The sequence below is a fragment of the Hippocampus bargibanti genome, linkage group LG14 (genome assembly GCF_051943395.1).
Source record: "Hippocampus bargibanti isolate YZ-2025 linkage group LG14, ASM5194339v1, whole genome shotgun sequence".
NCBI classification, from domain to species: domain Eukaryota; kingdom Metazoa; phylum Chordata; class Actinopteri; order Syngnathiformes; family Syngnathidae; genus Hippocampus; species Hippocampus bargibanti.
Window position 1 is genome coordinate 14,459,484 of NC_142747.1, and position 16,410 is coordinate 14,475,893.

The following is a 16,410-nucleotide window of genomic DNA, read 5'->3' on the forward strand; positions in this document are numbered from 1 at the left end:
AACCAAAGTAATGTTTCTGGAATGATACAATCTTGTCCAGGTTTTTACTGCATGCAGGGTTCATTGGTGCCATTGCCATGTCCGAGGGGCACTGTCGGTCCATCGCCCGGTATGACGTCCCTCGGTGACTGCACCTCTTGCCCCAAAGGAAAGTTCTGCAACAGCACCGGTCTGACAGAGCCGGTTGGACCCTGCAGCCCAGGTCCGACACCTCACTCCCCACGGGAAGATTCAGGCAATATGACCTGAATCTGTGTTTGCCTTCACTATAAAAATGAGACATACACTCAGATCTGCCTTTATTTATTTTCCTCAAAATAAGCTTGCCTAGTCAGAGGTTGATGAGCATATCTCCGCCGACTAGTTTCTGCTTTTAGCTCACTTCATAAAAATCAAGAGGTTGGCATAGTGAGCAAATCTAGATATAAAACAGACGTCGAGATTTTGAATATAACTACAATTTAAAGTTGACCATCAAACTAAACATTGTCTACTTACATAACTGCATTGGATTGCAAAAAAAAAAATATCCTCTTAAAGTCTCCAATTGCTGTAATATATCTAACCGGGTTTTTGGTTCGCACTCTGAGGACACAGAGGAGATCAGCAACAGGTACTCTGCATAACAACAAGTGGCAGAGTATTTCAGTTGAATGATGTTGCTCCATCTGCTATCTTTTAAAATGCATTTTTTAAGATCTGCACGGTTTTCAACCTTATCATTGGAAGATGTGTCTGAATTTAACAAAAAGGAAACATTGCATTTAGTCTGCAGTAGTTTTTCAAGCACGATGGTCTTGCCTTCACTGATTACTATTTTTTATTCATAATTAAATGACTAGGACTTTTTTTCTTTCTACCACAGGGTATTTTTGTTTACTCGGGTCCACTGAGCCGTCTCCTGTTTCCCAGCCTCATGGAGATATATGCCCCACGGGACATTTCTGCCTTTCGGGTAGTGAATCACCGAAACCCTGTCCTGTTGGCAGTTTCCTTCCTGAGCAAGGGGCTTCCTCCATGTCTCACTGCCACCCTTGCTCACCTGGGAAATATTGCCTTGGTCCTGGAGCCTCACAGCCTACAGGTGAGGGAGGGGCTTGCACCTGTTGTCTCAGCATTCCATTACGCTCTCTTGTATTTGTAACTAATTTTGGAACACTGTATCACGCTAGCCTTGTTCCAAGTTAATAGATTGCCTCAATTTTCTTCTCGTTATAATTAAATAAGTGTCAAGATAACCTCTTCCTGTCGTAGGTTTGTGTTCTGCGGGATTCTTTTGTACAATAGGTGCAGCCAGTCCGACACCACGCGCCAACTCCTTCCAGTTGAGCTGTCTACATGCAATAATTTCGGAAATGTACCTCACAAATATGGATAATATGTCTCGGATGGACAACACGTCATGTTTCTACAACTCCTGCAATACCGGTAAAATATAACTCACTTCAATTTCTACCACTGTGATGGGAAAGAACGTAAATGCCCTATTTGTCTGATTTCCCTAAAATATTTTCACATTGGGAATACCGAAAACTAAATTAATCAAGATCAATTTTAAAGTTATAAAGTTATAGTAAGGGTTGGGAACTCCGGTTCTTCGATAGCCATATTCTGCCTGTTTTACATCACTTTTTGTTTAAGTGTCAAAAAAAGCAATACTTTTGATAATGAATCCATACAAATAAACAAATAGCATAATTTATGCTGTAGAAGAGCCTCACACCTATTTTCAATGGTCAAAATTTTCAAGTGTATCAACCGCTTTCAAGGACAACCGACGCCTCCGAACAAGTTGTGTCCATAATTTGTAAAATCACTTCAAATGACTTCTACTGAGCGTATTTTACCAAGATTCCACCGCATATAGCTATATTGTATGTTTTAAGACTCATGTTGAATATTCAGGAAGTCTTGTTTTTGAGTTGGTGACGATACCTACCGTGACGTCTCAGTAGGTATCGTCACTGAACGAGGAAGTGACACACAATGCATTTTGGGTACTTTGTTTGGTCTGAAAACTTCGTCTTGATCCATGTTGATGGCGAAATTAGAAAGAAAACATGAATCGTTGTGTGTTGCACCAAGACTACTATTTGATACTAGCTGACACAAATTCCCAGCAGACAAATCAGCCCATTTCCAATGGAGCTTGGGCGCCATCTTGTGCATTTTCTGGGACATTGAAGTCCAGATGCCTCAAAATGACACAGAAGGACTTATTTAATTGATTGCAAACATTTATGCTTTTTAACAATTTGAATCGTATTCATAAATGGATGAGTAACACGAAATCTTCGAATCTGAAGCCATTGTTTTGATTCTCGAGCAAGGCAAGACATCTTGGCGAGAAGGCAAGACATCACGAACAAGGGGGCGGGACCTTCTGAAACTGAAACGTTCTGAGGTCATTTTGAAGTAGTTTTGGGACACATTTTTATTCAGTTTTTCATTTGACTAAAAATATCAGCCTGCATGTTTTGGGTATTTTAGATAAAATGTTTTTCTGATGTCAGTTAGGAAACAAAAAAATGGTGTCGGTTGTCCTTTAAATGCCTGCATTCCGTGATACTGGAGTCTTACATTGCGTCTTCTGTGAATTTTTGTCATATATTTTTGCGTAAGCACAAAAAAGGTCAAAACAAAACAAGAAAATTTAGTATTCAGAAGGGAATCTGGACTTTCATAAATGATGGACTTCATCGTAGCACGATTTTGTGCTCTGATTTTTACTGCACGCCTCAGGGCAATTTGATTTCAATCACGGTCGGATTCCACTTCGATTGCTGCATTTCAATCGACGATTGTGCCACAAGGCAATGGCATTTCAGCTTGACTTCTTTGGAATGAAGTCATTCCATTACTCTCTTGTTTCTGTAGCTTCCAGAATCAGAATCAGAAAGCCTTTATTCGTCCCACAATGGGGAAATTTGCAGTCCACAGCAGCAATTTGAAAGGGGTACGGGGGATGAAACGATAGAAAACAAGATATTCGAAGCATAACAAAATTAAAATGTCAACTGTATACTGTGCAAATGTAAATGTGCAAAGCCGTTTAATAAAAACACTGTACATAGTGCAAGTATCAAGAAAGGCATATTGATATATTGCATCAACCCATATATACAAGTGTCCAGTTTTTTGTTGTTGTTTTTTTTCACATGTGATCATTGAGAATTGCAAAGCCTGACAGCAGTCGGGCTGTAAAATGATGTGCCGCCATTGAGGATTAAAGAAAAATACAGTTCATCATGTGAACAATTCGCTTTTAGTTTCTTGCCCATCAGAGAAGACAACATCGACTCAGAAATTTTTCATGCTGGCATGTTTATTTACAGAGGGAGACTCCAAGTGGGTCAAACTGGTTACTCAGTCAGATACACACCATGTTGTTATTCATTCACCGCTACATCTCAAGAGTCCCCATTATGGCAAATGTGCCACATTTAGAGGAGATATATGCCCGAAAGGTGAGTAAATATCTGCATATCTTAACTACACATACCCACAAAGAAATGTTTCATTCCATGTGCACGACAGTAGACCCACATACTATAATTACTATGATATGCCATATTTACTCTTGGGTCTACTGGAGTGTCTATTCTCTATTTCTCATGATTTTATTTGTTCTCAGAAATAAACCCTCAATCATGATCAGGCCGTCTTTTGCCGAAAATAAAATATGAGCAGAAAGCCTCAATTTTCCTTTCAGGAATTGAGGTGATGGGGTGAAGTGCTCGTAAAAATGACTGAGAGTGGGGAGCAGTTTAAAATTCTCACAGAAAAGTGCTCAGTCTGCGTAGGGATCTAGTAGACAGTCGGACTATTAAACGTACAGATACAGAAATAATTCTACATATTTTTCAGGTTTTTATTGTCCCGTGGGTTCTCCCTACCCGCAGCCTTGTGAGAAGGGCTCTTACTGTAACCAAACTGGCCTAGAAGCCCCGGTTGGACCCTGTATTGCAGGATACTATTGCCCAAGAGGTTCTGACGACCCTCATGCATCCCTTTGCCCTGCAGGGCACTACTGCCCACTTGGAACACCTTTTCCAATTGCCTGCCCTCTTGGAACAATAAAAAGTAAGATGTAAACAATGACACGACAAACTTGACTGTTTAAAGTGAAGCAGCCTTTTGGAGTCTGTGGAGGGGCGGCTGGAGAGTATTCATACTGGGGATTTCCTTGTTCTGGGAACTCTTCAATGGTCACATTGCCAATGAGAAGTTTCTTAAAACATTGATGAGGTAGTTAACTTTCTTTGTGTTCACAAAATGTTTTTCTAAAATCAAAAAAAAAACTTTGAAGGCAAGCGGCTTCACAGGAGCAATAGTTTTATAATTTGTTTGCTTAGTCTTATTGTGCATGTATTATTGTGCCATTTGATCTGTTTTCTCTTCCTTTCAAAGAAAGCAAGCGTAACCAGAGTGCACGTCAACCTGTTAATTATTGATGCATGAGAAACAAGACACAACGATAAGATGAAATGCTACACCTAATCCTCTTAGTTCCATTGGGACATTCGGATGTGAACTTCTGTCGTGTGTCTCTGACAGCTCAGTAATCCGGATGAAAATGAAAACTTTCTCTCCTGCGGGCACTTACGAATCACTTGGTTAACAGGAGGTTTAATCATGTACATTTGTAATCTCGTCTTGCGGCAAATTGCTGGAAATGTATTCAATGTAACATTTGTATGGTCATGTATTAGAAATTGCAACCCATTTCGCGAAAGATCATCATTAAAATACATGATAATTCGGTCACGACACAAGATAATTGCATTTTTTGAAACATGTACAATTCTTCTCAGTGTAATAACATCCCTTCCAGACTCTGTTGGTGGGTTCTCAGTGGAGTCATGTCAGCCATGTCCTGCGGGTCATTACTGTTGTCAGATAGGCTCGAGTGAGCCAAGTGGCCAATGTGCGGCTGGCTACTACTGCCCCCTGGGACAAAGCTCTGAGAGGCCTCAACAGCATGTTTGCCCAGTGGGACATTACTGTGACAAGGTCAGAAAGCCTCCATGTAATTGGGATACATTATTATTATTATTATTATTATTATTATTATTATTATTATTATTATTATTATTATTATTATTATGGGGGTACAGGCAGGTTAGCATCACTTTAATTGTCATTTCAGGGCAGCGTGGAACCAACACCTTGCCATCCAGGCAGTTACCAGTTGAGACAGGGCCAGCGAAGTTGTGACAATTGCTCTCCTGGTTTCTACTGCCAAGGTCAAGGTTAGGTTAAAGGGAGTAAACAGGCACGTTTCTCAGCATCAAATCGAAAAAAAAAATGCCTTATGTTTCATTTATGTGCAAATCAGGAACTTCCTCTGCACTTCTCTGCGAAAGAGGTTTTTACTGTCCGAGTGAATCAGCAACCAAACGCCCCTGCCCAGCGGGCTCCTACGGAAGTCTGACAGGCTTGACTGAAGCCCGGCAGGGTTCTTTGTGCGACCCTGGAATGTACTGCCGAGAAACAGGTGCACTGCGTCTACAGACCAATACTTCTGCTGGAATTTTTTCGATCTATGATTCGTAAAAGCAATGCATTAATAATATATTTACCTTTTCTTTCTGTAGGGAGGACTGTTCCAAGTGGCTTGTGCACTGCTGGCTTTGTTTGTGTTGGGGGAGCTTCTGAACCATCCCCAATGGACAACGTGACTGGGTTCCCATGCCCTCACGGTTTCTTCTGCTCTGCTGGGACTTTGGTACCACAGCCATGTCCCAAAGGAACATTCAGGTTCATCATTTTGTCGTGGTACTGTATTAGCATTCGGTATATTGAAAGGCTTTCAGGTGCATATATAACATCTGGCTCTTAATTTTAATGAACCACAGCCACAGCAGATCTGAATAAATTAGACTTCAGTCGTTTAAAAAAATGAAACCCATGTATTACACAAATTCAATCAAAATACAGCAGTGTACTTTTGAGAAGGCCATTGCCTACTTCACCAATCTACGCCTTTCGTGAATGTAATAAATCATAAAAATTCATCACAAAATATAAAACATGTCTCTTTTTAAAATTCATATTAAAATGAAACATTTCTTGAGTTTAATGGACAATATTCTAGAAGTCCAAAGGCATACTTGTTTTGTGATGTTTTCATGTCATTTTCAAACTCTGTCAACAAAATAATTACATTTTTGCTAGACAATCGGTAATTATTTGCTAAAATCCTCAATCACGAGTGAGCGTAAACATTCTTAAGACATTTTTACGGGTAGGCTTTGAATATATTTGAAATCCTTGAATAATCCGCATTTGGTGCCTTCTTCTCTGTGCCGTGTAAATTAACATGACAGTGAACAGAGTGGCTTGACGGATGAATCGCAGTGTCGTAGTTGCAGCCCAGGCTTCTACTGCTCAGAGACGGGCCTCTCGGCAGTGTCTGGACCCTGCCTCGCTGGTATCAGCAATATATTCCTGAATTCGGACGTTGCACATAATTTAATACCAGTGCTGAAGAAAAACACACTTTTATCCAGGGTTTTACTGTCTCGAGGGATCACAGAGTGCTGCACCAATATCAAGCGTATCTGGAGGTGTTTGTCCAGCAGGCCACTTCTGTCCAGAAGGCAGTACTGCCCCCTCACCTTGCCCAATTGGCTCCTTCAGAAATGAGACCGGAGGAAAAGGCAAAGATGACTGCAAGCCTTGCCTTCCTGGTAATGACATAATTTGATTTGTGTTGAAAGTTGCTTCCCTCCGCATTAATTTTTCAGCTTTCCATGTCTCTCGACAGGTTTCTACCAAGATTTCTCAGGCCAGATTGAGTGTCGACGCTGTCCTTCCGGTTTCCACTGTGAGACTCTCAGGCTAAGTTCAACCAGAGGGAGTTCTTCTGGTCTATCCAGTCCTTTGCCCTGCCCTGTTGGTTTCTTTTGTCCCAGGGAAAGTCCAGATGGAAGGCCTGTTCCCTGTCCCAAAGGAACATATGGGCCTCGTCAGGGTCTCACATCTGATGGTAAACTTTCTTTCGAATGGCAGATGTGCATAGATATTGTTAACTAGCTTTATAATTTCAGGTTGTTCATAATGGGCATTTTCCCCAAGGGTTGCAGTGATTTGATAATTTGTGCAAGGGTGTGCAGTCGGCTTCTGACTGTTAAGGTAATCTGTCAGTTGCATGTGTTAACAGGTGAATGCTTAGCCTGTCCTGCAGGTCGGTTCTGTGGATCTGAAGGCTTAGTGGAACCCTCTGGATGGTGTCTGGATGGATTTCTTTGCATTATGGGAGCCATGATTCCAAACCCCACTGACAACACCACCGGGTCTCTATGCCCACCTGGCGCGTTTTGCCAAGAGGGGCTCAAAGCCGGTACAGAACACGGAACATTTGAGTTTCTTGTCATGCGTTACTCTTGAAATTAATACATGGCTCACATTGTGCTGTAGGAAACTGTTGGTCCGGATTTTATTGTGGATGGGGTTCGACCAAGGCAGATCAGACTCTGTGTCCGGCTGGCTTCTTTTGCCCTCGCGGGACACCAGCCCCTATTCCTTGTCCGGCAGGAACATTTAGTTCTATTACAGGCAACTCACACCTGAGCAACTGTACTCAATGTACTGCTGGATACTACTGTGAAGGTAGGAAAGATAGGGAAATGCCTTTTTAACCCCTCCCTTTTGGTAAAATGATGCCAACAGTGCGATATAATGTACTCAGTGTGTAGATTGAAGTAATGGGAACACCTTTAAAACATTACCTTTCTGAGAAACATTTTTTAGCCTATGCAATGGGACATTATATTATATATTATAACATATATATTATATATTTATATTATGTGCTTTGTGTGACTTCAGTTGAAGGGACTGTACAGCCCACACTGTGTCCCGCTGGCTATTACTGTCCGCCTGGAATGACGCAAGTAATGGGTTTACCCTGTCCAATTGGTACTGTTCAGAACCAGTTTGGAGCTTCAAGCTTTGACGCTTGTCTTCCCTGTCCTGCTGGTAAATGTCTGGTTGATAATACTTAGTAGTACTTACAGCACCAGGAAGGATCTCAGGTGTATATTTCTGGAGTTGGAGTTTGTCGTACTCATATTAAAGTTGTTTCAACACTGTGGTACTTTTTGATAAGTTAAATTTGTTCTGCGACCTCTCCTCCTAAAGATCTTACGTCATATTTTCTCATCGAAAAGATGCCATTAACACTATACGCAATCCCACAACAAAATCAGTCTTCAATGTCTTTTTTAAATAAGAATAAGACAATCTCTACATTATCGTAGTTTATATAAAATCACCCAAATGAACATGTTTGCTTCCATTCATATGCCTGTAAGTATCGTGATGTAATCTCTTTATATGTGTTGCTGCCTAATTCGTGTTCAAATATCTTGCTCGAATGGATTTAACGCTGCTACGGCAATGTTAGTTCATTAGTTCGCCCATTAATGGGATTTTATGTTAGAATTTAACTCACCAGAATTTCCTAAAATAAAGTTATGTGGCTGTTTTAAACCATATCCATTTCTATTCATGAAATAATTTGGTCGGCAACAGCTACACACAGCAATAAATCATACACAACAGTGATGGTTGCATTATCGTTAAAGATAAAAGATAATGTAAGAAAAATCAAGTTAAGAGTTTACAGGGTAATGCTTAGTTTATTTTAAGATTCAATTTATGTTGTTCTCACTAGATTTCATTTGTCTACTTCTTCTACCAAATACGATTTTGCCTCTTTCTTTTTTAGGAATGTTTTGTTCCCAGCCTGGTCTTTCCCATCCTGCAGGATTATGTGAGGCTGGATATTATTGTCCCAGTGGATCCACCAGCAACATCTCTTATGAATATCAGGTGTTGTTGTTTTTCTTATTGTTCTTGTTTTTTTGTGTGTTTTTTGCAGAAAATGCAGCACAGTGTTCCAATGAGTTACATGGCCTTATGCTGACTCCAATATAAGTCTTGACAGTTGTGTCCTATTTCATTAAATATGAAAATCTGTGTCCTCTGGGGAAAAAATACGGGTACCCACATCCAATCTCCAAGATAGTATTTTACATTTTCTCAGTGCTGAGTCCTTATCTTTTTAGTTATTACCTTCCCTCCAATCACACAGTCAAAGAAAATGTCAGATTTGTTTACAAAACATGAACAAATAACAGTATTTAAAGACAATTAGATTTTGTTTAAGCTCGTATTCAAATCGAATTATGACTTTGGTCTGACAAGAAATGTCAATTTTACTCAATGATTATTAGAATACATCTATCATCAAATATTTTCAGGAAGTGATGCCGGCGGGGCATAATGTTCCATATAAGCACATAAATTGCTTATGCTCTTCTTCAGAGTAATTCTACCACAAGCCATCTTTGTCCTCCTGGTTACTATTGCCCCGCTGGAACGAAAAATCCAATTCCGTGCCCTGCAGGCTCTCTATCCATCTCCCGAGGTCTAAAGGTCGTTTATGACTGCCCTCCTTGCCCCCCTGGACAGTTTTGTGATAGACCTGCAAGTACACAACTCTCTGATGCTCTCCCATGTCATGCCGGGTAAACATCTCTTAAATGCTCTCTCATCAACCCGCTTTGTCATTTGGGGATGAATTTTGACATTTTTGGGGGGGTCTTCCTATATAGTTTGGAGGGATTATTCTGAATGTTTCTCACCTCTATTTCACCCAAAAGGACAGAAAATCGGTTTGCTTTTTTCTATTCACTTCAAAAAGATTGCAAATGTAAATGCGATGCTCTCAGTTGGCCCTTTAACCTGAAATAACCTGACATAAAAAGTACTCTTACATACAAATAAGAAAAGCACATTTCCACAGAAACGTACCCGGTAGAAGAGAGAACTGCTAGGCATAGTATATAGGTTAAAATTGTTGTATAATTTTGAATGTTTGGGGGACTGTTGTATTTCAGAATCTTTTCCAGCAAACTTTGCTTCATTAAGAAAATGCTCATTTCACATTTTGAACACAACCTTTGCCCTCTCCTCTTCAACAAATAGGTACGTCTGCCTTGGCGGCAATATCAGTCCCACCCCACCTGACGGTTTCCATGACGACCGTTGCCCTGCCGGCCACGCCTGTCCTGTCGGGTCAGCCAGAGCGCTACCATGCAAACCTGGCACTTACAGCCCAGTTTCCGGAGCTGCCGAATGCATTATATGCCCCCGAGGAATGATGTGTTCCTCTTCAGCCACCTTGGAGCCCGCCGTCTGCCCACTCGGTGAGCAAGAGTCGAGAATGAGTCAGATCATTAAGTACTGTGTCTTGACAGGCAAATCGACTCAATATCAACTCTATAGGTCACTATTGTCCCGCTGGAACAGCCTTGCCTCAACCTTGCCCTTTAGGGACTTTCAACAATCAGACAGGCGCACACTCCCCCTTATTTTGCACAACCTGTCCTCCTACATTGTACTGTACCACACATGGAGCCTCTTTGCCACAAGGTACTGAATTTAGCCCATGCCCTCATTTTGTATTATTCACAGACTCCCCTAAAAGAAGTAACTCATGTAAGTCAATGCATGGATTGGTTTATAATGCCCTATTGAATTGTGTCAACGTGCTTGTTTGCAAAGCTATTTTTGCCAAAGTGGAGCCATGGGACCAACTCCACAAAACTTACATAACTACCCCGACACTTTGCCTTACTCTGCAGGTCATTACTGTCCGGTGGGATGCATCTCTCCGATTCCTTGCTCTGTTGGCAACACGACTGGTAATCATAGGAAGTTTAAACTAGATACCTCACTAGTATTTACTGTAAAACAAAAAGTTTGTTTGTTGAATCTTCTCCCGGACGAGGTTTGTCACTGGAGACCTGTCCTGTAGGTTACTACTGCTCTGCCGAAGGCATCACCAGCCCTAGTGGGCCCTGTGCGGCTGGTTTCTACCGCCATTTGGACTTCTCTTCAACCACTCCATGCCCCAAGGTTTGTTAGTACTGTACAAACAGATTTTGACCCTGAATACGTGTTTTGCTCTTTCAATCGCCACCAAAATATTGAAGATAATGATCTTACCTGAATTTACACAAATCTACTTATTAAGTGGTGGCCCGGTAGTCGAGTGGTTAGCACGCCGGCTTCACAGTGCAGAGGTCATGAGTTCAAGATCCGGTTCGGCCTCCCTGTGTGGAGTTTATTCTCCCCAGGCCCGCGTGGGATTTCTCCGGATTCTCCGATTTCTTCCCACATTCCAAAAACATACATGGCAAGCTGATTGAACACTCAAAATTGTCCCTAGATGTGAGTGCGGATGGTTGTTTGTCTCTGTGTGCCCGGCGATTGACTGGCAACCAATTCAGGGTGTCCCCTGCCTAGTGCCCGAAGACGGCTGGGATGGGCTCCAGCACCCCCCGCGACCCTAATGAGGAATAGGCGGTACGGATAATGGATGGATGTAAAGAGTTTGATGTTTCTCTTTATGTGCAAGTTGGCAGTTGTCAGATCTCCCAGACTGACACGGTAATGTGTCCCAAGGCTGCTAGTCTGCCTTTGCGCTTTCCTTTGTTTGACCACTAGAACTCAGAATAGCATGTCCAATTGTTTGCAGGTTTTGTGAATATATTTGCTCAAAAAAATTGAGCTGGCCCACCTTACAGTGATCTCGGTCTTCTGCTCACCATCATTATACTGTATTAATCAGGGCCAAAGTCGTCAATCACGATATTTCATTGTTATATTGGCTCTCAAACAACATCTGTGAGACCTGACGGGCAATTTCTGCAGGAAGTGTAATTTTGATATCAACAGTATTTTAAATTCAATGTATGGTTCCCCCCAAGGGACACTACTGCCCACGAGGTTCCCACCTTCCCCTACCATGTCCCAGTAGAGAGTACCAGCCAAATCCAGGCTCAGACAACTGCATCCGCTGTCTACCTGGCTTCTTTTGTGAGGAGGCCATTGTAGGAGAGCCTCAAATCTGCCCATTACATTTCTTTTGCCCAGCAGGTAAATTAAAAGTCCTACTGTGAACGATAATGTCGTATTCTAAAAGATAATTTGGAGTCAAAATGGAAATTACAATATTGTCATCCTCACTGTATCATTTCTTGTCAGGTACCGTGTTGCATCATCCATGCCCAAATGGATCATACAGTGATCCAAACAAAAGAGGATTACAGGAGGCCTGGGAGTGTTTACCTTGTCCTCCCGGGCGATTCTGCAGGTAAATAACAAAAATAACTGCAAGTACAAGTCATGCATGATGGCACTTTTGCGTGCCCAGGCAGTCGGCCGTGTGTGCCTGCACCTGACACACTTGCATGACATGACCTCCTGTCAGGTGGCTCGCGCTCGTTGGCAAGATATAAGCACAGATGCACTGTTAACACGCATGCAAGAACGCACCTGCTCAGAGGGACATAATCATGTTTCTGTTTTGCCTACACTCGCTGCCAAGAGAATTTGCTTCCCCCCACAAGCATGTTCACATCTTAGTATGCTTTGTAATGAGTTGTGAATGGGATGTAAAAATAGTGAAAATAAATTTAAAAAAGGTTTGAATGACGGCTGTAGATAAGGGCTCTAAATTGGTTTTGTTCATCTACCGTATTTTCCTTTGTATAAGGCGCACCGCAGTATAAGGTGCACCTTCAATGAATGAAATGCATAAAATTTTTCCAAAAATAAGGCACAACACATTATAACGTGCTACAGAAGAGTCTGGGGTTATGCATGACTTCGACAAGGGGAAACGGACATATACATATTCCGTATTTTAGTATAAAGCGCACCCTCAATAAATGATGTGTTTTCAAAAGTTTTCCATACATAAGGGGCACCAGACTATAAGGCACACCTTCAATGAATGAAAATCGTTTTCCAAATATAATATATTATACAATTATAAGGCACACCACATTATAAGGCTCGACAATAGAGGCTGTTACGCACTGCTTCTTCTACAGGAGAGGAGGAAATGGAGTTGGTGGCTGCTTACAGTAGTTGAGAGACCTGTTGTGGCTCAATATTACTTTACATAGAAGGGCCACTTGTGTATAAGGTGCAGGCTTATCTTTTGAAGAAAATTAAGGCTTTTAGGCGCGCCTTATACACTGCAAAATATGGTAAATATCAAAGAGAACATGCGGAAAAATGGGTAAATGACATGCGGAAATGGGGTGCAAAGTGCATTTTCCATCCATTTTCTGAAGAAAAAAAAAATAAATAAATAAAAAAACACAGTCCTTACATTCCGCACATTAAAAACATAAAATAAAATCATCCAGTATATAAAATAAGGCTTTTTACACAAGATTGGCAGCATACATTCTTCATTTTCTGATTTGCTTATCCTCATGACGATCGCAGGTGTGCCTATCCCAATCGTCATTGGGCAGTAGATGGGGGACACTGAACCGGTTAGCAGCCAATGAGAGGGCACACATGGACAAACAACCATTAGTGCTCTCACTCACACCTAGGGACAATTTGGAGTGTTCAATCAGCCTGCCATGCATATTTATGGAATGTGGGAGGAAACCGGAGGACCCGGGGAGAACATTCAAACTCCACACAGGGAGGCCAGAGCGGGAATCGAACCCGGTACCTCTATACCTCAGCATTGTGAAGTCGATGTGCTAACCATTTGACAACCTGGTAATCCTGGAAGCATATATTTATCCATAAATCAAGTAATCGCCTGTACAAACGGAAGTAACCAATTTAGTACAGCCTGTGATTCATGACAGAATTGATCTGAAGTTATTGGTGACGCTTGAGCTATATATAGCATGTGTATTTATTGCTGCATGTACTTCCTTCCAACAGAGCCGGTAAAATACAAGGCATGTGCGCTGCAGGCTATCTTTGCATCTCTGGGAGTGCAGATTTCACCACTCAAGGATCATTTCCCGACCAGACCCAGTGTCAGTGGGGCGTGCAGTGTGCTGGGCGATGTCCACCAGGTACAACTTGACATAAGATAGCTTTATTTGTCTCACATTGGAGAAATTCATCTTCTCTTAACAAAAAAAAATGAGTGAGGCTTTGGCTTTGACAACATAACATGTAAATTTATCCTCTGCAAGACTAGTAAAGGCTAATACATATACATTACACCAACATCCGTTTAAGATTCTTCAGTTATTGGCCCTGGAAAGTAAATTTTGAGATTTACCGGTACAGTATTTCAAAATAAATTCCTGAAGATAATTGCTGAAAACCTGAAAAGACTGAGTACACAATTCATATGTGGAATTTAGGATCTCAACTCTTTCCATATTTTTATGTCCTAAAGAGTGCCACAATTTTAGATTCTGTCCTCAAACATTTTCAATCGGATTTTCACATGGCTTTTATTGTTATTTTTATCCACGTTTTAAGAAACAAAATATATGTGACCTACTAATAGGTAAATAAGTAACTTTGTTTTACTTTAATTTTAGGCTTCTACTGTCCCGAGGGCACTGAAAAAGCTGTGAGGTGTCCTGAAAACACTGTCAGAAATTCCTCAGGCAGTGCCAGTATACAGGACTGTTTGACATGTCCAACACGGCACTGGTGCCAAGCTGGTATTTATACTTACTAGAAACTGCAAAATATAGCAATGTTTTAAATTGTTTAACACTAAAATAAAAATGAATGCAAGCAGTTGGTCATTTAAACTTCTACCATGAAAACATTGAATCCTTTTGCCTGAAAACTCAACGTTCCCTCTGAACTTCTAAGTCTGAGCTTTTCACACAAACTCCCTGTGGCCACGGCGAGCAATGTCAGACATGCACACAGTTGGTGAGCCCACACGTGCAGCTTAGAGGGAAGATTTCTAAAAATTGCCGCAACATTTTTTGCCTACCTGCCATGAGGTTAATTTCAGTCATTGTGAATGATAATATTTGGTTCTTCCGTGCAGTGCTTGCAAGCAAACTCTGATAAAACAAAATAGATTATTCAACACGGGTGCAAGAAATGTATAAAACGTGCAAGAAATCGTCTACATCCTTCATGAATCCATCCATCGAAAACCATTCACTCATCTTGTTCCCAAAATTACAAATTTGTGCTTCTTTACAGGAGAGCCGAGTCTTCGTCCATGCCCCGCCGGTCATTATTGTAATGGTTTGTCTGAAGCTGACAGTGATGGATGGGGCAGGCCCAAGCCTTGTCCTATGTACACCTATCGAGCCTCTCCCGGAGCGGGCAGTAAGAGCGACTGCCTTCCTTGCCCTCCCGGTTCCCACTGCAACAGCACAGGTGCCGCACAAAGCATGCCAGACAATGAGCACCACTCTCCTCCTCGAAATGTTAATTAAAGTGGCGGTGGACATATTCACAGTCTTAATTAAAACAGTAAATGCAAAGATGACGTGTGCTATATCTTATAATGAGGTGCAAAACATTGCATGGAGAGAGCTACACCACAATATGCCTCTCTTCTGCCCGACATTACCCAAACACAAATCAAAGTAAACTGGCTTCCCGGGTTTTATTAAATTCACTTTGTATGCACGCTTTCATCCTCCCGCCTGAGACTGAGGCGGAGATAAGATTGGAGGAGTTTTAATATGATTCCAGACATTGAAGTGAACATATTTTACCTTGGGTGACATAAGTGATTGAGGGGTGGATTAGCAACAGAAAAACTTTGTTGTAATCTGCCAAACACATGTTAAGAAAAAATTGCCATATTGATGCCATATCTATGAAATGATACTCCTTCTGATAAAACAAATAAATAAGTAAACACGCAAACAGATAAATAGATAACTAACGAGCTAAATAAACAAATAAATAAATACATTGACAAATAGATACATTGATAAATAAATAAACAAAGCCAAGCGAATGCCATATCTGTGAAATGGTAAAAATACAATTAAATAAAATTAAATAAAATACAATTATATTAAATTTAAAAAATCAAGCCATATTGATGGCATATCTATGACCTGACACTCCTTGTGGTAAATTTGTGAGACTAATAAAGATAAATCCTATCCAAATTTAATAAATAAATAAACAATTACATACATAAATAAAAATAAATAAATACATAAATAAAAAAATAAATACATAAATAAATAAAGCCACATGGATGCCACATCGATGAAATGATCTTCTTCCTTTTGGCTTTTCCCTCCAAGGGGTCGCCACAGCAAATCATTGTCCTCCATCTTTAGAGGTTTGATCCGCATGTTTGTTTTGGTCAAGCTTTTACGTCGGATGCCCTTTCTGACACAACCCTCTATATTTATCCGGGCTAGGGACCGGCACAAGAAGACTGATGTCCGTTTGTGGCTACAGAACAAGCAACTCGCTCAGTAAAAGGCTACCAAACACAAAATGGTCATCGGCACAGCAACATTCAAAAAAAGCTAAAATAAATAAATAAATAAACAAACCGTTACACAAATAAAAAATAAGCGGATATGAATAAAATAATAACATAAATACATACATGCATAC

General features: G+C 40.9%; 1 protein-coding gene across 1 annotated transcript in view; it reads left to right on the plus strand.

The window, feature by feature from the left end:
- The window catches only part of LOC148888466 (uncharacterized), a 74,496-nt gene that overhangs the window by 39,252 nt on the left and 18,834 nt on the right, over positions 1-16,410 (plus strand). The window contains exons 53-78 of the mRNA XM_089013330.1: positions 41-202; positions 866-1,084; positions 1,255-1,428; positions 3,336-3,467; positions 3,868-4,083; positions 4,835-5,013; positions 5,150-5,252; positions 5,339-5,497; positions 5,598-5,760; positions 6,330-6,433; positions 6,513-6,692; positions 6,770-6,991; positions 7,166-7,345; positions 7,423-7,614; positions 7,834-7,983; positions 8,735-8,838; positions 9,334-9,536; positions 9,997-10,217; positions 10,297-10,443; positions 10,560-10,715; positions 10,802-10,929; positions 11,784-11,952; positions 12,061-12,169; positions 13,774-13,910; positions 14,391-14,516; positions 15,019-15,198. Of these exons, the coding sequence (XP_088869456.1) occupies positions 41-202; positions 866-1,084; positions 1,255-1,428; positions 3,336-3,467; positions 3,868-4,083; positions 4,835-5,013; positions 5,150-5,252; positions 5,339-5,497; positions 5,598-5,760; positions 6,330-6,433; positions 6,513-6,692; positions 6,770-6,991; positions 7,166-7,345; positions 7,423-7,614; positions 7,834-7,983; positions 8,735-8,838; positions 9,334-9,536; positions 9,997-10,217; positions 10,297-10,443; positions 10,560-10,715; positions 10,802-10,929; positions 11,784-11,952; positions 12,061-12,169; positions 13,774-13,910; positions 14,391-14,516; positions 15,019-15,198 (4,215 nt within the window). The remainder of the gene's footprint in view (positions 1-40; positions 203-865; positions 1,085-1,254; positions 1,429-3,335; positions 3,468-3,867; positions 4,084-4,834; positions 5,014-5,149; positions 5,253-5,338; positions 5,498-5,597; positions 5,761-6,329; positions 6,434-6,512; positions 6,693-6,769; positions 6,992-7,165; positions 7,346-7,422; positions 7,615-7,833; positions 7,984-8,734; positions 8,839-9,333; positions 9,537-9,996; positions 10,218-10,296; positions 10,444-10,559; positions 10,716-10,801; positions 10,930-11,783; positions 11,953-12,060; positions 12,170-13,773; positions 13,911-14,390; positions 14,517-15,018; positions 15,199-16,410) is intronic.